Source organism: Saccoglossus kowalevskii, chromosome 8 (genome assembly GCF_978046115.1).
Source record: "Saccoglossus kowalevskii chromosome 8, keSacKowa6.1, whole genome shotgun sequence".
In the NCBI taxonomy this organism is placed as follows: Eukaryota; Metazoa; Hemichordata; class Enteropneusta; family Harrimaniidae; genus Saccoglossus; species Saccoglossus kowalevskii.
Window position 1 is genome coordinate 5,880,957 of NC_140648.1, and position 22,469 is coordinate 5,903,425.

Below are 22,469 nucleotides of genomic sequence, written 5' to 3' on the forward strand. Positions count from 1 at the left end.
ACCCTGATTATTAGTTCCTTTTTGGACTAGCAATTTCACCTCTGTGTCTGTCAGTTTGTCCATCTGCACCTGTATCTCAGATACGCCTGGGCTGATTTCATTCAAACTTCACATCATATCATACATATGCACAGGCAGTTTGTTTTATGATCCAATTTAAGATTACCAAATGGCAGCCATTTGTGCTAAAAATTCATCAAAATCTATAGCATTTCTGTCATTCCGGAACCAAATCTTTGTCATGCTTGGACATATTTCATTCAAACTTGAAAGATCTCATTCAAACCATATCATTATTTTTGCCTTACTTTCAATCTTTGAAGATGATAATATAAGTGTGTGCATGTGACCCCAAATTGTTATTTTTTGCAAGACGTTGTTTGAGCTAAATGTCACAAGATTAATTAATTGACCTAACTAAACTTTGACCATATAGTCACTATCTTTGTGATACGGTTGCCCATTTATTATGTTGCACATTAATATTCTATTAGCTAATTACCATAAACACTGATTTAGGCACAAATGAAGGATTGTGTGCATGACTTGGAAGAAGCCAGACAGAGTCGTGATCATCTATCCCACGTTGCTAAGGACAATGAAAAGAAAGCAAAACACTTAGAAGCAGAACTTATGCAGTTACATGAAGATTTGGCATCTGCTGAAAGATTAAGAAAGCAAGCAGAGAACGAACGTGATGAATTAGCTGATGAGATTAGTAGTAATACAGCTGGTAGATCGGCACTTGCAGACGAAAAGAGACGATTGGAACAGAGAATACAAACGCTTGAAGAAGATCTAGATGAAGAACAGAGTAATGTAGAGATATTGGTAGACAAGGAAAGAAAGATGGGATCCCAGGTATGCTCATTTTAGTAGATATATCGGTAGACAAGGAAAGAAAGATGGTATCCCAGGTAAGCTCATTTAGTAGAGATACTGGGAGACAAGCAAAGAAAGATGGGATCCAAAGTAACCTCACTTGGTGCATTGTCCATTGAAGCAACTTCCTGGAAAAATTAAAATTTTTGTTTTGATAATTTTTCAACCATAGTGCTAAAAATAAAAAGTAGATAATGTGCAAGTGTTCAATTCTCAGGTTTAGCGATAGGATGTCCAGTTCTAAGTACATTGATTTTTATTTCTAGTGGCTTTTACAATATGTCTGAGAAATTGTACTAATCTTATTAATATGCAATTTGAAAGGTTGAACAGCTGACCACAGAATTAGCTGCTGAGAGATCTTCCACTCAACGTTTAGAGAATTCTCGTATGTTGCTTGAAAGGCAAAATAAAGAATTGAAAGCGAAACTTCAGGAATTGGAGGTTGTTGCCAAGACACGAAGCAAGGCCACTATTAACCAATTAGAGATCAAAATTGCTAACTTGGAAGAACAGCTTGAACAGGAGACAAAGTAAGTCATGAATGGTGATTGGATGAATACATTTGTGATGTCATCATGCGTATTTCTGAGTAAATTCTGTTCCTTCAAACTAACAAACATATTTCTGCCCTCTTCTCCCAAACTACATTGTACTTGTCACATTATTTCTATCCTCCACTGTGCCCCACCTGTATCTTAGACATACCTGGGCCAATCACATCCAAATACACAAGCATTTCTGCCCTTTCCTACTCAGATCTCTGTCATACACATACTGTTGTTGTTCTTGATATAAATATTGAACATAATGGAACCATAATGGAACCATAATGATTTTTAGATCTTCTCATGTCATATCTCTGAAATGAATTGCCTGATTGCCACTACATTGTACATCATGTCACACACATGCATTTGTTTAATGTTCTGATTCAATTGGCTCACCCATTTTCAATGTTCACTTTTGAACTCTGTACTTCCATGACATGACTTATTATCGTCTATAATTTTAATATCTTTACAGAGATCGTCATGCTGCTCACAAGAGTAATCGTAGAATGGAAAAAAAATTAAAAGAACTTGTCATGCAGGCAGAAGATGAGCGAAGACAGGGAGACCAATACAAAGAACAGGTACAGTTGCTGTCCCCATTTGAACATTTACTGTGTTGGTGGAGTACCTTGCACAGTTGATTATAATGTGCATTTGAAATGTGCTGTATGGTATTCACAAGGTCTTGAACTTTATCAGACTGTTTATAATCTTTTTCACAAGTTGCAACTATTATTTCATATGTCTTTTCTATTTTTTTAGGTTGATAAAGTGAACTCTCGAGTTAAAGGACTGAAACGGCAACTTGATGAAGCAGAAGAAGAATTCACCAGAGCCAATGCCAGCAAGCGCAAACTACAACGTGATTTAGATGATCAGATTGAAGCCAACGAATCACTGACGCGAGAAATTAATCAACTCAAGAATAAACTGAGGTTCTTATGAATCCTTCGCATTACTCTTGGGTGTTCTCTTGCGTCCTCTACACGTACATACATACATACACACATACATGACATCACATCACATCACATGCACACTCAATCCCTTCAGTTCATCAACATAGTGTTAGTGTTTTATTTGGTATTAATGTACTAATCCAATATAAACAATTACTCTGTAACAAATGCATGGTTTCTGTTGATGTATAGTTGCACCTATACTTGTTTCATGAGCAAGACTCTCGCCAAGACTAGCGCGCCAACCGCAGATTTATTTACCGGTGTCTTGGAATTCAGCATCATATTGTTAGAATATCATCAGAGAGCAGGCTTCTATGAAATCTGTGTAATATAATCACATTAGTGTTAAATTAGAATGATTGTTTCACTTCAAGGGATTATAATCACATTATTAAACACGCTCACTGTTTGTAGTTCCAACAACTGACTACTGTTAGATTGGATATTTTATCATAAGCACCATAGAGTTAACAAAATGATGTCATTGCACAATAATAATAATATTAACAATGTTGATGTATATCACCTGTTATTCATCACAGTCATCATTGAGCAAACCTCATGAAACCAATGGGTGCTTTGCTGCCACATTATAATGCAACAGATTGGGGATTTGCTCTGAATAACATTTGTTCCAATGTGGATCAGTTGGGACTGAATCCCTTGCTCTATCTTGTCGTAACACCACTAACACCATGGCACTGTGTTTTTCATCATAGTCACACAGCATCATTGCCTTCCATGCTCTTCTCACTATTCACTGTCAGCATTTTGGTGTGCCTATTGCAGCTTATGAAACTATATCCACCATACTACCATCACTCAGTATCAGTCCTATGGTAGGGCAGATAGTCAGTCTTACGAACACATCTCTGTTTTGTTATTTGTCTTGTTTGTTTTGTTTGGGTTTGCATGCAGGTAAGTAAGTAAATAGTCTGGTGATAGGATAACGGGACCATTATGGTTATGATTCAAACGAGTTAATGGCATCCCTTATTTTCATCTTGTTTGTTCCTTTCAGACATTGATGTCCACCGAATAATTTGAAAGTTTGAAATGTAAGGGAAACTAATACTTCCTGTTCATGCAGTATAATGGGTTTGTAATTCTGGGAATGGTCCATACTTCTCATCATTCCACAGTAAAACCATCACATTTCAAGATATTTGTTAAAAACCCTGCTTCATTTTGTCTTACACCTGAAATCGCGTTAATAATTGCAATTTTTATTTTGTTTTACAGGAGAGGTGATATATCATCACGTAGTAGTCGAAGTTACTCGCGCCGTACTGAAAAAAGAGATACCAGTGGAACTGACAGCCCTGATGCTTCCATGGCGGATGGGGAAGACGATTAAACCAAATAATGTTGAAAATGTTTGAAGACAAATTTATTGCTTTTATGAATACAACTTTATAACAAAGAAAGAAATATCAATTAATACAATGATGTGAATAGAAAGGAATAGATTATGGTATAATTATTATTACTAGAAAAAAATAAATAAGCAATTGTATGAACTCTAGAAGATTATGAAAGTTGGAAGAGTTGTGTATTTACCGTATCTTAGTGATTTTTGAATGCATTAAAATGAAATAGCGCTTAGCCAGGAAGTTGATATGACATGCATGTGGAAGATCTTGTTCTGTAGTTAAACTGTGTACCCTCTGGATTATTGGGTGGGGTGGGGTGGGGTGAGAAGAAATGTAGCCACCCAGCACAGTCACAGATTAACATCAATGTCAACATTTCATACATAATTTGTATAAATGCAAACTTTTTTCATTTAGGTTATCTGAAGCATGATCTGATCAGTGTGTGGTTGTATGGTTTATCTCTTGTTTTTCACCTGGAATAAATACTGAACTCGTGTTACTACATTTCAAAGGTACGCGAAGAATAAAAAAAATTGCATTTACATCTATTAAAAAAAAAAATCCCTCTGTCCAAAAGGGATGGGGGGTCATCTATGTATTTCGCATGCATAAGTAGAAAACCCTAAATTAGTATTAAAATTAGGGGTACTATAATTGATATGGGCAGGTTAGAGTAATCTGAAATGATTTCCAGTGCATGCATTAACTGTACACATTTGTGAATGAATACATAATCATTTTATATTATCATTACATAGTTTAGAAATGTTTCCCTATTTTTTCCTTACATAAACAGCGTTTTAAAAAATTCAAACTGCTAATCTTGTATCAGTATTTTATATATTTTTGGAGATATGTTTAGATTGGGCACATTTCAGCATTACTCTTGGCAGAGTTTTTAAAAAATAAAATCTATGAAAAAAAAATCAATTCTGCCATGCCACGGTTGATACAAACTCGTTATTTTCTTTATTACAAAGTTGGTTTTCATTAATGTGCTTTGTCTGCCTTATTGCTGATTTGTTCACACAATTGTTTTTATTCACGGTGCTCCCATTGTTAAGTTTACTGCATTTTTTTGAAGTCAAAACTTTAATACTCAGTACTTGCTAGTTATTGACACAGTTTAGTAATCTCAATTCCTGCATCATGTTTTAGTTATGGGAGTTCTGGACTATTCTATTATGAGGAGGGTATCATTAATCTGGTGATCCACTTTTAAAATTGAAATTGCCGTTTTAATCCCCCTTTTTAAACCTTGTGAACTGGTCGAGGCAGCTGATTGTAGAGTGGAGACATTTTGAAATCAATCCCTGTATCACATTTTGCTAGTAGCAAGCTCATATAAATCATCACACACGTTTTCATATTCTTAACAGTTTGATGTTCCCCCTCATCTATATTGTGTATCAATTAACTAAAATGAATGACCCTTGTTGAAAATGTTCTATTCAGTGGGCTGGGGAGAGGCTGATTTTTACAGTCTTAGTTCAAAGGGCATCTAAGTTTGTTGCCGGGCATTCTTTGGCTTCATGCCATGATATCTGAACAAATTATGATACATAATATAACTATTAAAACCCAGTGTGTTTTGTGTGTATTTAGAAGTGGTTCATACAGACATGTTTCTGTCCTAGTTTACGAATAATCAAAATCAGGTCTGTGCATCGGGAATTGTTTCTCGCTGTTCATTTTTCCAGCAAATAAGTTTCCGTTAATGTGAAAGATGTTTAATTAGAAAATAATAACTATTGTTTTTTTGCGCTTTGTTAGATGTATTGTTAAAGTACAACTCATTAATGACGTTGAGGCGCAAAATGTTGTCTATTGTATGCAGTCTTGTCTGTCGCTTTCTCACACAGAATTAAATCATTTCCATTTAACAAGTAATTGTGTGTCTTTTAGTATCATCCATCCCAGATGTTAAATCTCAATTGTAGACCTCTTCCAGTCTATGATTTCAATTGGTAATAGACATCTGAAAAATCGCCTTGGTGTAATATACATACTCTTAATGAAAATAATGCATTACATAGTAAAGTGAAGGTACAATTGTAGAGTTGACTCCCATGTGCGAAGCACAAAATGGGAGTCTTTGCAGTTAGTGTGTGTGTATGTGTGTCCGACTGTTCCACTGCTATCTCAAGAACCATACATCGGTTTTTGATGAAACTTGGTGCATAGATGCTCTGGGCCAATGCGCAGATTTGATTAGGTTTTGGTAAAAATCCATGCTCGTTAATTACCTAATTTGCATGATAATTAGCTAATTTTTAGCTGTTCTATGACTGTTCCACTGATATCTAAAGAACCACTCATTGGATTTTGATGAAACTTGGTACATAGATGCTCTGAACTAATGCTAGGTTTTGATTAGTTTTTGGTAATAATCCGTGGATACTAATTTGCATAATGATTAGTCAATTTTCGGTTTTTCCACTGATATCTCAAGTACTAATCATCACATTTCAATGAAACTTGGTACATAGATGTCGTATGACACTGCACAGACCTGCTAGTTTTTATGGTAATATCAGTACATGTAATTACCTAATTAGCATAATTAATTAATTTTCAGCTTTTGATATAAGTAGTGAGCATTACATTTCAATGAAACTTGGTACTTACATACTCGAGGACTATGCAGAGATTGAGTTTGAAATATTTGTGCATATTAATCACCTAATTTGCATAATTAGTTATATTTTCAGCTTTTCCACGGGTATCTCAAGTACTAATCATCGCATGAATCTAAAATTATGCAGAGACCAATTAGTTTTTGGTAAATATTTGTGCATATTAATCACCTAATTTGCATAATTAACCAATTTCCAACTTTCACACTGATATCTCAGGTACTACCGTAATCATCACATATCAATGAATGTTTATACATGGATGCTGTAGGACAATAGACAGACCTGGATAATTGTGGGTTAAAATCTGTACATATTAATTACCCAATTTGCATAATTAACCAATTTTAAGCTTTCACACTGATATCTAAAGTACTAATTTCCATTTTAATGAAACTTAGTACAAAGATGCTCTAGGACAATGTACAAACCTAATTAGTTTGGGGTAAAACTGTTCATATTATTTCCCCAATTAGCATAATAATTCATAATTTTTTGGTCCTAATCACATTTCAATTAAACTTGGTACATAGTTTTTGTTACATTGCGCAGACCTCATTAGTTTTACAATCAAATCTGTTCATGTTAATTTTCTGATTTGCATAATTAGTTTTCAGCTAAGTAATTTCAAATTATATTTAATGTGTCTCCAATACTTTCAGCACATGGGAGTTCTTTCTAAGCTTTCTTTGATTTTAATAAATGATGTTGAAGGAAGCACAATAGCTTCTATTAGAGCAAATGCATCATTCAATAAAAATATAACCGCAAGCAAGCGGCTTATTCGTAAGGGTCTAACTAATGACTAATTTTCGCTGGGTTTAAATTTCACTGATTTACCATTTCAGGCATATTCAGGGGTTTTTAAATTTATGGTTTCGTCATTTAGATAATGTGTTCTATGCTAAATTTTACATATTCACTAGGTTTTAATTTAGCGCATTTTCCAGTCGGCGAAATAAGCTAAATTAAAACCCAGTGAATAATTACCCCCTTTACAGTAGTACATGGTGTGGGTGAAAAGGTTTAAATTTGGTTAATGTGCAATTCGATAATATGCTCGGATTCCAACCAAAAACTTGTCTGGTCTGCACACTATTCCAGTGTATCCATGTATCAAGTTTCATTGAAATCTGTTGAATAGTACACAAGGAAAAAGTATACAGGCTTAAAAATGGCTGATATGAAATCTGAATGATTACTAAATCGCGATTTGGGCACAAACTCATTTTGTAATATTTGCAAAAACTGCAGATTTACATTTGTAGAATGACAATGTTTCCACTCCTTGCCGGAGATACTCAATGCTGCAATGCCAATAGACAAATATCGCGTCCGTTTAAAATAGCGCCCTCATCGATTAAGGTAGTAAGGGAGAACATTTTTAGCTCTGCCTGCACACAAGAATGAAGAGTGGTAAGCCAAATCTCAAACTTTGTAGGTTTTCATCAAATTTAGTAAATGGTTGCCTTGGGGGGGGGGGGGGTAATACGCAGAAATTAGTTTTGAGACGGTGTTTTAAATAGCTAATTTGCATGATAATTGTCGCATTTCAGCCTGTGCATGATGCTCTAGCTCCATGGCCTGTGTAAGAAAAATCTCAAAACATTCTGAGCGAATTTTGATCAAATGTGCTATATTGGTGCTGAACATTTCCTAGATATTATTTTTATTAAACTGATTGCATATATTTACGCGAACATTGCAGAGTTTAACTTTCATTTATATTTGAAACAGTGTTTTCACATTTCTGGCTATCTTCTGAATGTCACTCCAAGCGACAGCTTTCTGTTTACGCAGTATATCTTGCGTTACTGTGTCTTTGTACTAAGGTGTTGAATCAGGTTACCTTTCAGTTCATCGTGCATGTTATTTTCAGCTGCAAATGACATTTCGGCATTCAGGGTCACTGAGTAGTTCTTCATTATAGTGTCTCGTATATTGTCAACATAGTTCATGTGTTAGTACATGTTATTTTGGCGAGAAAAATGCCAGATAGCTTCTGACACAATTGTCAGTTAAATTGTGATCGTCAGTCATTTGTTGTCATCGTTGGGATTATTCTCGGGATGAAATCTCAATCATTCTAATAACTACACATAACACGGCAAGTTCACTTCAATCATGGAGCTTTAATTATAACTCCATGTTTCAATGTACTATCACGGGGGTAATTCTTTTATCTCTGGGTTCTCCACACGTGTCGGAGGGAAATCTCGTCTCGTTTCTCTACCGCGTCCCCTTGAGGTGCGGGATCGGGAAAGTCACTTATAATTTACAGTCAAATAAGACGCACACAACGAAATACGTTTCAGCTCTCGTCTTAGTCGGTCAATCGAGCACTCTATAAGACACAGCGCCCTGGGGAAAAAATCCCCAAGACTATGGCAAGGCTGACCCAAGACTCTCTTAGACTGTGTCTACACTCGCCCCAAGGCTCTCCAGGACTGCCTCTATCGTGGAGTACTTGCCAAGACCAACTAAAACAACTTTATTCATTTTCAAAACTCTAACCAATTACAAAGCAGTAAAAAGACTCTAGGGCGTAACCTTCAATCATAAAGCCAATCACACTAAGTACCGAATACGTCATATCTTTTGATTAATCGTTCACTACATTAATAACTATGGAAACCAACTGTCAGAATAGCGGCGGTTATCTCGTAGTTAGTTCCAAATCACTGAGCCAAGTTCCGTCCAAAACTTCAAATAGGCCTAAACGATGACAGACATAACACACCAATTCGCTAATAATCAGCTAATTAAGTCGATCAACAGATACGCAAAAACAAATTCATGACAGTACAAGATGACTGGCGGTCAAAGCCACCCCAATCAGATACTCAGGCTAGTAGTTTATGAAGGTTTAGTTATTGCCTGGTTAGCTTCTTGAAGCTGTTCAGCGATTATGAATTAATGTCGTCGGGTAAAAAGTTCTTATGGCGTATTATTCGTTGACAAGATAATTAAAATGAACTAAAATATTACCGCCCGTAAACCCCTGAACACTTTGTCAATTCATAGAGGTTTTTTACCTCCATCGTCAATTTAAAACTTAGTCCCGAAACAAATTTCAAATTCACTAGACGTTAGTTCACCGACGACGCTGGCTAGCATGACAATTTCATTATTCGCCGTTTTGGACACGTTCTCTCTCGACAATGCACAATGAAAATCATACAACCTATCGCAATATTCATGCAATATAAATCCAATAAACATACACAGAAAAGAAACTTGACTATCGCTTATGAAACTGAATGCTTTCAGTAAACACGGAAGTAACTTTCAATATCTCGCTGTCATGCAGATAAGTACCAAGCAAAAGCGAAATAACTTTTTAACAAATTCCTGCTAAATTCTTCCAAAATTTGGATCGAAACGCCACACATATGAGCAAGATATACTCGCGTCAGAAATGTAAATAAAACAGATTCAGGCTCAGCAAGTGCTTTATTTAGTGCAAATTGATCAGTCGACAACATCGCACTAATTAAAGACCGTCTGTAGAACACGCATTTGTAAATTTATAATCGGTGACCATGATCTAATGATAGAGCATGAAGGTAAAAAGAGAAGGAGTCACAGCCAAAATAATCCTCCTAAACTTCTTTTGTTTTAGACATGTTTAATCCCATAATTCCCTTTGTCTTCTCGTCCTTTCACCCCAGGATCGTCGCCGACGCGTCATTTACTCTCAAGCGTTGCTGCGCAAAGTACACATTCCAAGGTCTTGTTTTACGGTGTCGCAGTAAATGTCAAAGGACATAAAGCATGCGCAGATCTTTTATACGTAGACGAATCGTGTTTGTGAGAACGGGAAAGTTGGAATTATGAAAATCAGAGAATTTCTTGTTAAGTTTATGTAATTTTTCGTTTTCAGCACATTTTCCGTTGTATTTTTGAATCAGCAATATTGTAATGTTTCGAAACCTTGCTAGTACTGTTTTTAGTCCACAATAAAGCTCGTTTAATGATCTTTGCAATGGTGCATGGCATGGACCGCACCGCGTTGTACAAGAGACTGAATTTTGAGGTTTATTGCTGGATAAACTGGCATAGAAACATGTAACACATGAATGACGCTTTTTGAAGTTTATATCCCTTGTATGTCCTACTTCCTACGGCAGTGCGTCAACAAGAAATTCGCTGCATTTTTTGTTTTCGAGCAATCATTTTGTTCACAGCATATGGAAAACAATTTTTCGTCTGTAATATGCTCTTCGATTTCGTTTACGTCTTCTGAAATGAAGGACATAGCAGTTTCAGCATCGTAGTCAAACTCGTACGCGTTATCGATCGTCGCCATATTTGTTTATAAGAATTTTTACCTCCATGGATAGAGAAAGCCAGGCATGCTAAGCCAACAGTAAAAGAAGATGGGTTATACAACAAATGCGATAGCAATATATTGAAGGGTGCTGTTTAGTATCGTATCAGCGGCAACTCCGGGAGGCGACCTTCCAATCCCAGTTATTTAAATCATTGTACTCAAAATTCTCTTTCGTGTACGAATTAAGGGTACAGGCTTGCACGAGTATGCCTTGTGTCCTGTGTGGCAGCTCGTCCTTTTTTCCTGGTGATGCGCTTAAAATAAATAAATAATAATAATAAATTACTAGTAATTTCAGTTTGTCAAAATGCACGGAGTCTATATATTATTTGCTAATCGGTTGTCACAATACTGATCATGGAATGATGGTCCCAACTTGTAACATCGTTACGACGAATCTAGAATAATGGAATATGTGGTAAATGAAGGCCAGACGAGTTCAAAACAGTTTATCAACAGCTTAACATAATCGATATGTTGTTTTGGTGAATTTTCACATATTTAATGGCAAGCAAATTGTTTTATTTGGTCGTTGTATTTATTTCGCTATTTCACAGTGGTAAATGACCCCGGTAAATGACATGTATGTATTGGGGTCTAAAAACTAACTCTGCGACGCGATTGTGCGACTCGCCGAATGTCGATTATTGCACTCTGCGACAGGATCGCAGTGTCACTATGCGAGGAGCACGATTCCTATTGGTTGGTGGGTCGAAATTAAGTTTTAAATGGTAAAAATGGTACGGTAAAAAAAAAGTGTGTAAACACTATGTACCGGCGACATGCCGCACTGTTCGGTGATCGGCAAGCACAAGGAAGACAAATTGTGGGACCAAACAAATGACGCATGGTTTACGGTGATTAGACACATTACACCGCTGGCTAGAAAAATTAAATAGTGTAACGTGCACGTTGGTTTTGACTGCATATTTACGGTGTAACGTTATCGCCATCTTTGAGTTGTAAGGCTTCGTCCTGACGACTATGCTCATTAGCTTCAAAGCGAGTGGAACGCGAAGTACTTTTCACGCGTTCTGCAACGAATGTTGTACGTCAGCTTTGACTTTGTTAAGTGCATCAGGGAAAATAATTTGCATGCAGTGAAAAAAAATCATTCACGACGTGCAACGTTTTGCCATGACAGCAGTTATTTGCAATCGTCTGCCTTCGTTTAGATCGTAAACGCGGACTCCAAACTTGTGGTCTACGATCGATTAGCTGGTATTTTAACCAGAAATGAAATACGTTGTAACAGTAATGAAAAGTAAACAAAAACTGCGTTGGTTTGTGGTATGAATGGAATTATTTTTGCATCATAATTTTCGAAGTCAGTATTACTGAAAATTATGGTTTATTTTTTTTAAATGAACGCCAAATTTCGGTAGTCCATATTGATCTTAATGTAGCGGGAAGGGGAATTTTTTTTTATCTTGATTTTTCAATAATTGATAAAACGGTTAATTTGTACCTTGATTCATCATCCAAGCTTTTCGAAATTTCGGAAAGACAAGTGCCCAAACGCTAACACTACTACCGTTTCGTTAATATTTGCATAATGTTTATACCATGTATATGTATACTACCGGTTATACTCTGTTGTCGACGATTCTGATAGAACGGGTGACAAGCTTCCTGTCGCAAACAATGCATATTTATCTAACGTCCATTGTCAACATTATTATCAGTCAAGACTTCGTCTGAGCACGGTTACTAAAAAACCGTTCTCACCGTTGTGTCGTCACCGGAAGCGCTGTCCCAGCACAAACCTGTGTCATAACTCATATGACGTGTTTGAAGTTCGAAAGTAGGTGCGTTAAGGGTGGGAAAACCGACAGCAGCAGCAGGTGAGGTAAATTGGCAGCAAAGGCAGGCAATGCAGGAACACTGAATTAAGAGTGTTAAAACCCATGCTTAAATAACGGCGCGAAGCGCCACCTTCGTTAATCCATAGGCAGTCGCCGAATGATTGGTCACCCCCCTCAAATAAGCAAAAGTGACCTTTAAGTTAACTAGCCCTATACATGGTAGTTTATAAAAAAAGGCAAATGAGACCTAAGTAAGAAACAGGTAAATATAAATATGCAAATGAGACCTTTGGGTTGAGGAGTCACCCTCAAGCTTCCCCCCTGATTTAAAACCAGTTAACAATTAACTTTGCCTTAAATCATGGTTCACCGCCAGAGGGCGCAACGCCAGAGCAGAGCAAAACACCCTCACAAACAAAACAAAATACTCGTACACAACAGTGTCTTGGGTCCAGTAGGGGGTAGTTTATTTCTACAAACTAAGTGTTCATCCTAAATCTAAAAGCAGGTAAATGATAAGTCAAACCAGAACTAAAGACTATATCCCAAAGGACCCAAGACATCGGTATGCGTAGTTAGGTAGGTGGTAGTTGAGAGGCAAACTGGGCCATGGTCTTTAAGCGAAGTGGGAGAGAGGGGTGCAGATATTTCATAAATGAGTCACTCTGCCAATCTCCTAAAAGCTTAATCATTTCCGTAGGGATGCCACAATGCAGTGCCCAAGATGCCCCTCCTCTACGAAAGCTATGAGATGAATAATCAGCTGCATTACAAACCAACGGTTGTAAAAGTGACACAAGGCGCTTAGAAAATGCTGGGTAAAGAAGTGGGCGGGAGGGTGAGATGACAAAGGCAGGGCCCTCCTGTGGGGAGGGGGTACCCAGGAATGCAGAAATCACAGCAGACACTGGACATAGTGGGTGATCATGCAGGATGGGGAGTGGCAAGAGCAACTCTCGTTGTCTGGTCTGGATAGTCTTTGACCACCTAACCGCAATGCCTAGCCCCCATGGGAATGCAAGAAAATCCCAACGGGACAGGTGCTTGTCAGAAGAAAAACCCTGCAACGATGGTGGTAGGACATTGGACTTCCGCAGCAGCCCGAAAAACATAACTAGACAAACTGCCCAAAAAACCTTGTCCTGCTTGTCTGAGAGATCAAGCTGGGAGCGAATGCCCAAGAGCAGGGCTGGGGTAATTGGCAATTTACGTTGGATTTTAGTGCCTTTTACCCTTGCCACACCTTTGAGCAGTGTTGAAAGGGTGAAGTTATCAGAAAGTGGGTTAGGAAATCCGCACTCAGAGTGCAGGATGCGAATGATGCTCAAATATTGGCGAATAGAATTCACCTTGAGACGGCGCGCCAAATGGGAAACATACCGACAAAGCACCACAGGATCAACTGGTACTGGGTTGTAGTTGAATTTCAAACAGAATTCCAGAAAGGCCTTACGATGGCCTTAAAACCGGCAGCAGCAGCAGGTGAGGTAAATTGGCAGCAAAGGCAGGCAATGCAGGAACACTGAATTAAGAGTGTTAAAACCCATGCTTAAATAACGGCGCGAAGCGCCACCTCCGTTAATCCATAGGCAGTCGCCGAATGATTGGTCACCCCCTCAAATATGCAAAAGTGACCTTTAAGTTAACTAGCCCTATACATGGTAGTTTATAAAAAAAGGAAAATGAGACCTAAGTAAGAAACAGGTAAATATAAATATGCAAATGAGACCTTTGGGTTGAGGAGTCACCCTCAAGCTTCCCCCCTGATTTAAAACCAGTTAACAATTACAATCGTTTTCACTAAACATTGGACAATCAGATTGTGGTAAATGTTGATACATCAGAGCAAGTACCTAATGAAATTGCCAGTGATTTTATCACTACTATTCAAAACATCATAACTGTAGCCTAAACATGTTTGATACAATGTATAACTGTCTGTACTCAACTCATTTACATAAAATGTTACGTTTGTGTGTGTCCCAGTAGTGTGTCCAGACACCCAGAGCATATAACGCGGGAAAGTCGGGAGTACATGTAATTTGGTGAAAAAATGCAGTCTCATAATTCGACACACAATTTAGTGTACGACAGAAAATTGTCAATTTGCACAACAAACTAGGGTGTCAAAAAGTACTGCGAATAATATATGCACTAAACTTATTACTAGCAGTGATGTTTCAGCTGGGAAGCACGGACGAAAACGTGGTAACAGAACATGCTTGACTGGCAATATTTTACAGCATATTGAATTTTATAAACGGCGACAGCCTAGTATTTATCGGCGTGAAATTCGGTCAAAGTTACGCCAAGATAATGTGTGCCACCACGGATCCCCCTAGCAGACGTGGTCCTTAGGCCCACGTCAACATACGCCTCGGACCTACGGCCCTCGATGGATGGCCAGACCAAATACTTGTATTTTTTGCTTCCTACGACCTTGTAATTGCTGCAAAGTCAACGACTGACATTAACGAACAACGAATGCTTGATTTTATCGATAACATTTCTGATTTTAGACCAGAACAGCTGCACTGGTTTGACGAGGCGTCTGTCATTCGTATATATTCTTAGTCTACTGGAAACCGGCGTTACGGGCATGCAGAAATTGGTACACCGGCGACAGAAATACAGCGGTTTGCGTCTAATATTAATTACACAATAAACCTGCTTACAAGTATATTTGGTGTCGAACAATCTGATATCATTGTTGGACCTTCCAATGCTATAGAAATGATGAACTTTTCTTTGAAGCAGTCAATGTAGAAGACCATGTTGGAAATCGTTGTTTGGCACCGGGATATTGTGTAATCAAGGATAATTGTGGTTTTCATTCCGCCAGGATTGTCGAACCTAATTTGGTACATTTATTACAACAGCAAGGAGTGCACCTAATTTTTCAACCACCATACAGTCCCCAGTATAATCTGTGAACAATGTGTTCGGTCTATAAAATCGTATTTGGGGGGAAACCAGGAATTTTCTTATATATTTACTGAGTTTGCTATAGCAGACGCCATTGGTCACATCACGCCCAGGGCATGTCAAATTTTTGATAGAGAAAGTGTGATTTGCTTTCCGCCAAAAACTGGTCAATACGAACTGAAATGGAAGTCAACTTGTACCAGTATTAAAACAATATATATTCACTTGTATTTCCTTGATGATTTGCAGACGAATAGCCTGCATTCGCCTTAAAAAAGCAATCTGTTCGCATGGATATTCAACAAAATGTTGATATGACATGCACATAAACTCGTCTTCTTTAACATAGATGGGAACGATTCTGTCCTCCGTGTAATAAGTAAAATGTAGCTTGAAAAGATATTCAGCCATTGTCCAAAGATCATTGTAAATCAGCAATGCTGGTCAGAATTCACACTGTTCATGCTAAAAAAACGAAATGTCTTGCGCAAACAATAAAAGAGAGAATGGCGCCTTGGACTCAGACAGGTATACATTGTATCAAAAATGTTTAGGCTACAGTTATAATGTTTTGATTAGTAGTGATAAAATCAGTGGCAATTTCATTAGGTACTTGCTCTGATGTATCAACATTTACCACAATCTGATTGTCCAATGTTTAGTGAAAACGATTGTAACTTTGCCTGAAGTTCGAAAGTAGGTGCGTTATTTCCGGTTTCAACTAGTTCGAAAATAGAACGTCCTTGAGCGCAATAAAATCACGCGTAGAACTCCATCCGAACCAGATTCTAGTAGCGTAAACTTATTACAATTTGCGCAATTTGGGCCCAGTTTGTTCTTACAAGTTTTCTAAGTTTCATTTATCATTATTTAGTAAACAGGCCTATGAAACGATTTTATATATCCGTAAAATACACTTCGTGCTCTGTAATAAGTTTTGTTTTTTTGTTGATAACTTGGGAAATCCACATCTCTGTATATCTAGAAACACCGTCCCTCAACACCGTTTGAGGGACGGTGCTAGAAACAACTATAAAAACATATTGAATTCGCTGCGGATAGAATGGCCGAAGAAAAAAGAATACGCAAGGAGGTACGTGATCCGATGTTCCTGTACGAGAATGACGAAATCAAAATGCAGGTCAGCTCCACACAAAGGAAATCTAAGACAAAGAAATCTGGTAAGAACTGTTATGCAGTCGCAAAAGGCCGATCCACAGGTATCGTGACAACCTGGGATGAATGCCACAAGATGGTTGATAAATATCCTAGCCATTTATTTAAAGGGTTTCACGGTGAAGAAGAAGCTAAGAAATTTCTTATTTCCGCTGATGTGTGCACCGACACTTCAGTAAATGATGCCTCCATTGTAACATGTAACAACCATACATGTAATAATAATAATAATAATAAACTTTATTGATATCGTATTCTTTATAGGATCTTGAGTTAAATTACAATAAAGTGTGGATGAAAAAACAAACAAGAAAGACAATAAGATAAAATATCAAAAATAAATGATAACAGAAAAAAAAAAAACCTTGCAGATATGCCTTGATATTAATATTGTTGTTTATTTGGATGAGAATGAAGGCTTTTTCATGTTATTTTCTCTAATTTTGAAACATTCGTAAATGTATTTAGCTAGTTTTATAATTGTTTTATTTTCATTGTTGTTCATCATAGCTATCATTTTTTCTTCATCTGTCGTGTTGCCAGTGAACTTGATGCAGCAGGCGACAAATCAGTCACTGAAAATAACAGTGACAACAAATCTGGTAGCGAAAAAAACATTGATGACTGTAAAGGGACTCAAGTAATGAGTCCAACGAGCTCTCCGAGTATTGAAGGCAAAACAAAGGACATATTCGAACAATCTTTAAAAGAGAGATTAAAATCAGGGAGCTGTCTCATTACAGCTCCCTGTTAAAATCAACGCCATCCAAACAAAATAATTCGTCGTCATCAATCATAACAGACCATTTTAAGCGCATACAGAAGACTACAAACCAATTTAATGGAAGAATCACATTATTAGAAGACAAGTATACAGAGATTGTGGATTCGAATAACGAAGATAAACAAGTAATTAATACTAAAATACATGAAATACAGGACATTGTAGACAATACAAAAGAAGACAATAAGCAAGTGAAAGGGGAAGTAGACCAGCTGAAGAAGTCAATAAGTTCAATACTTCAATTAGTTGACAACAAAAACCTAGCTGTCCAGACCGCTGTTGACTTACAAGTCAATAATTATATAAAAATATAGAACACTCAACAAAACTGAAGCTTGAAGAAGTAGAGACAAAGTGGAAGAGTACATACGAAATTATGATGTCAGAAATGGAAGAGTCAATGAAGCAAAAAATAACCGACACTGAAAGCAAATTAAAAGCCGAATATGAAAACAGACTAATAAACACGAAAGAACACTTCCAATCATTAATAGAAAAATCCGAGTCTGAGAGTAAGGCAAGATTACAAGAAGTGAACAATAAATTGCAAGATATGAATAGGAAATGTGATTCCTGTATTGCGCTTCTGAACCAAGATGCTAATAGCAATACAGATCTTGACAAACAATCACAATCTACGTACAGGCCAACTGATATTCCTACATCAACCTCATTTCCCATTACATTTGCCGAAGATTGCGTTGATGATCACGTGAAGTCCCTCGATAATACTAAAATCAGCAAACCAGTTACCTCAACAACCGAAAAGCCGACAAATAGCCCTAGTACGTCATCCTCCAACAGTTTACATTGGCCAGAGGAGGTCACTACTACTGCAACGAAGCTGTTATTTGGCGATTCTCTAACGCGCAACATCTCAGTTACTCGCATGTTTCCACGTACTTCAGTAGATCATATAGAGACCTACACACTCAAGCATACATCTGAAGTCATTAGAGATATTACATCTATTTCTACTGACACCGTTGTGTTACACTTAGGAACAAATGATTTGAGTGAAGGACTGTCACCTAACGAGTGTCAACTATTAGCAATTGAAATAATAGACACTATTAGTAAAAACATGCCGAATGTACTAGTGATTTTCTCTGAAGTATTATCACGTCACAACAATGACCAGGAAATGAATACAAACATAAATAGGTTCAATGAGCTGATGAGAGAATATGTTGATAAACGCGATGATAATGTTATTATTTTGATTAATCATGACGATTTATCAAGATCGCGCAACATGTATTCCAAAGATGGCATTCACATCAACAAGATAGGAACCGCTAGTCTTGTACGTAACATCAAGCAAACCATGAAGAATAAAGTGCAAGACAGTACATCATTTACAAACAGTAGCAGACCAGTTTATTACAACAATCGTTCTTCCAGAAAGCCGCCCACTTTTCGACGCCAATACAGCAATGAAGGCCGTGATAACTACCGCAACCGGAACAACTATCAAGAGCGCCACCAACGCCAGACGGAACAGTATCCAGAACATACACAAGACCCCGCTCGCAATCCAGTACAATGAACTCCTCAGACATGTTCTCGAAATTCGAAAAATTCATTGACTTTATGAACTCTTTCTAAGCTGTCCTGAAATTGAATTAATTATTTGATCACTTGTCGTAAGTACCCTGAATTTTGAATATGATAATAATATCTAGTATCTTTCCCAAGTTACCTTCATTTCAAAGTGAGACGATTCTTGTGTTTTGATTTTCTTTTATAATTTTAGTATGCACCCATTAACATCTAAATTTAAATTAGGCAGTTGGAACGTTAATGGGTTAATTAACAAAATTTCTAACACAGAATTTACCAGTCTCATTTTATCTCTTGATTTTATTTGTTTACAGGAGACTTGGTTAAATAGTAATAGTTCTTTTACTTTGCCTAGTAGCTTAAATAGTTTTGAAATTATTAGACAAGATAGAAATTTAGATATTAGTAAGCAGAGAGTTTCTAGAGGGGGTGTTGCTGTCTTATACAAAGCACAATATAACAACTACATACACAAAGTCAGTAACTGTTCAAACCACTTTCTCTGGTGTAAAATTGATAGAGATTTGTTTAAAATACAGAAGGATATTTATATCGGATGTGTGTACATACCACCAGAGAATCCTATTATTCATAAAAAAACAGATACGGATATTTTTCATCTCCTAGAAAAAGACATACTCCACTTTTCCACTAAAGGAAATGTCATTTTGTTAGGGGACTTTAATTCTAGAATAGGAGAATTAACTGACATTATTAATGAAGACATAAACCAACACATTCCGCTTCCTTTGGATTATGTGAATGATAATTTTGAACCACGTAATAATATGGATAGTGTCTCAAAATCCTGTGTTAACAAATTTGGTAGAAAACTCTCCCAAATGTGTATTGAATGTAATCTTGTAATTGTAAATGGCAGGACAGTTGGGGACTCGGCAGGTAAATACACTTATTATTCACCCAATGGAAGTAGTACAATTGATTTTGGGGTCATTTCTAAATCAATTTATAATTATGTACAATATTTCAAAGTTGATAGATTAACCCACATTTCGGATCACTGTCTCATTATCCTATCTTTATGCTTAAATCCAGACCTCCCAAATAATTCTCAAAGAAATCATAGTAATAGATTGGATTCCTTACCAACTAAATATATTTGGGACAGTGACTCAAAAAATAAATTTTTATCTGCTTTAGAGGTAGCAAAACGTAATGAAATCAAAACATTTATGTCGGCAAACCATGAGAACTCTGACAAAATGGTATCTGATTTCTCTTCACTTCTATGTCAATTGGCAGAAAAAAGCCTTAAAAAAATCCACTTCAAAAGAATAATAAAAAATAAAATAAATAAAAAACAAACAACCAAAGATGGTTTGATAACGATTGCCATTTATTACGTAATGAACTTAAAATTCATACTAAATTAATTCAGAGATTTCCTAATGACCCTATTGTTAGAGGTAAATTCTTCAAAACACATAAACAATTTAAAAAAATCCTCAAATACAAAAAAAAACAATTTAAAGTACACCAGCTTAATGAAATTGAGAGTCTTCAGGGTAACAATTCATCATTCTGGAAAAAAATATGTGAACTCAACGATGACGCGAATACACGAAAGTCAGAGACTGATTGCATAGCACCAGATAAATGGTTGACACACTTCAAAGATCTATTAAATTCTAAACCTGGTAAAAATACAGAAGAACAAGACGATATTATATCAGATCTTAGAAATAGGGAAATTAAGGGACTTGATGATAGTAAAACTGATTTGAATGGACCAATACAGGGAAATGAAATTAAACAAGACATCAGATTATTGAAAAACAACAAATCAACTGCAGAAGACCAAATCTGTAATGAGATGCTAAAATGCGGTGAACATTACCTCATCAAACCTATTAAAAAATATTTAACTGTATTTACAATGCAAATATCTTCCCACATGCATGGAGTACAAGTTTAATAATACCCATACATAAAGCAGGATCTAAATTAAATCCCTCAAACTACAGGGGAATAGCAATCTCCAGTTGCCTTGGCAAACTATTTACAAGTATCCTTAATACAAGGCTAACCACTTTTATTGAGAAAAATAACATTTTGTCCCACCAACAGTTTGGTTTCAGAAAAGGTCGTCGTACAACTGACAACCTATTTATATTGAAAACTATTATTGAAAAACACACCAACAACAATCAGCATGAAAATACAGTGAATGAAAAAAAGAAGCTAAAGCAAACAACAAAAATTTATGCCTGTTTTGTAGACCTGAAAAAGGCTTTTGATAGTGTTTGGCATGATGGTCTATTCTGGAAACTATTAAACAGTGGGGTGACAGGTAAAATGTATCAAATTATAAAAAGTATGTACTGTAATATAAAATAAAAATGAAAGATGGACTAACCAATCAATTTAATTCAACACTGGGTGTTAAGCAAGGGTGTAATCTGAGCCCTTCACTCTTTTACTTATTAATGACATAACTAATACCCTGGACCATGAATCATGTGATCCACCAAATTTAAATAACACACCAATCAGCTGTCTAATGTATGCAGATGATATAGTTATTCTTTCTAAATCCAAAAGTGGCCTCCAGAATGCCCTTGATAATGTCTCAAAATACACACAGAAATGGAAACTCGCTGTGAACACAGAAAAAACAAAAATTATGGTTTTTAATAAAAATAATAAACTCTATGACAGTGATTTATTCTTTTTTGAAGGGAATGAGATTAACATCGTGAGAAATTATAATTATTTAGGTATTGTTCTCAGCCCTAATGGAAAATTTAAAGCTGCTATGAAACATCTGAAATACAAAGGAATGAAAGCATTATTCTCTTCATGAAAGCCAAATTAGGTCATAATGAAAGCCTCAGTCCCTCATTATTGTTATCATTGTTTGATAAACTAATAAGACCAATTCTTATATATGGATGTGAAGTATGGGCTGAAGAAAGTTCATTCAACTCTACTATAGAAGATGTACACCTCAGCTTTTGTCGCTTCATCCTAGGCGTTTCAAAAAACACTCCGAAATTGGGAATTTATAGTGAGTTGGGTAGATATCCTATCGATTTATTCATTAAAAAACAGTTAATAAAATATACAAACCACCTAAACAAAATTCAAAACCCCATTATTAAGGAAGCCCTCCTACTTAACAAGACTATAAAAAGTAAGTGGTACAATGAACTTAACTCAGTACTGAAATCTACAAATACAACACTATCAGATATTGACAATAATGAGCTAAAATCGTCACAAATGTCACGGATATATGATAAAATAAAAAATGTATTTATAAAACATTGGATTAACTCAATTAATGATGATAACAGACAAAACACTAATACAAAAAACAAACTGAGAACTTACAAAAAATTTAAAACAAACTTCATTTTGGAAAACTACTTAATTAAGCTAAAAAATAAAGAACTGAAAAGTACCCTAACTAAATTCAGACTGAGCAATCACAGTTTAGAAATTGAAAAAGG

General features: G+C 36.3%; 1 protein-coding gene across 2 annotated transcripts in view; it reads left to right on the top strand.

Annotated features, from left to right (window-relative positions):
• Positions 1-5,664, top strand: part of LOC100378602 (uncharacterized) — a 29,813-nt gene extending 24,149 nt beyond the window's left edge. The window contains exons 27-32 of one of the 2 annotated variants that reach the window (XM_085502083.1): positions 520-861; positions 1,207-1,415; positions 1,909-2,017; positions 2,199-2,371; positions 3,420-3,456; positions 3,641-5,664. In XM_085502083.1, the coding sequence (XP_085358209.1) occupies positions 520-861; positions 1,207-1,415; positions 1,909-2,017; positions 2,199-2,371; positions 3,420-3,426 (840 nt within the window). In that variant the 3' untranslated portion in view covers positions 3,427-3,456; positions 3,641-5,664. The remainder of the gene's footprint in view (positions 1-519; positions 862-1,206; positions 1,416-1,908; positions 2,018-2,198; positions 2,372-3,419; positions 3,457-3,640) is intronic. The other variant, XM_085502082.1, reaches the window with a different exon arrangement.
• Positions 5,665-22,469: the final 16,805 nt, after the last annotated feature.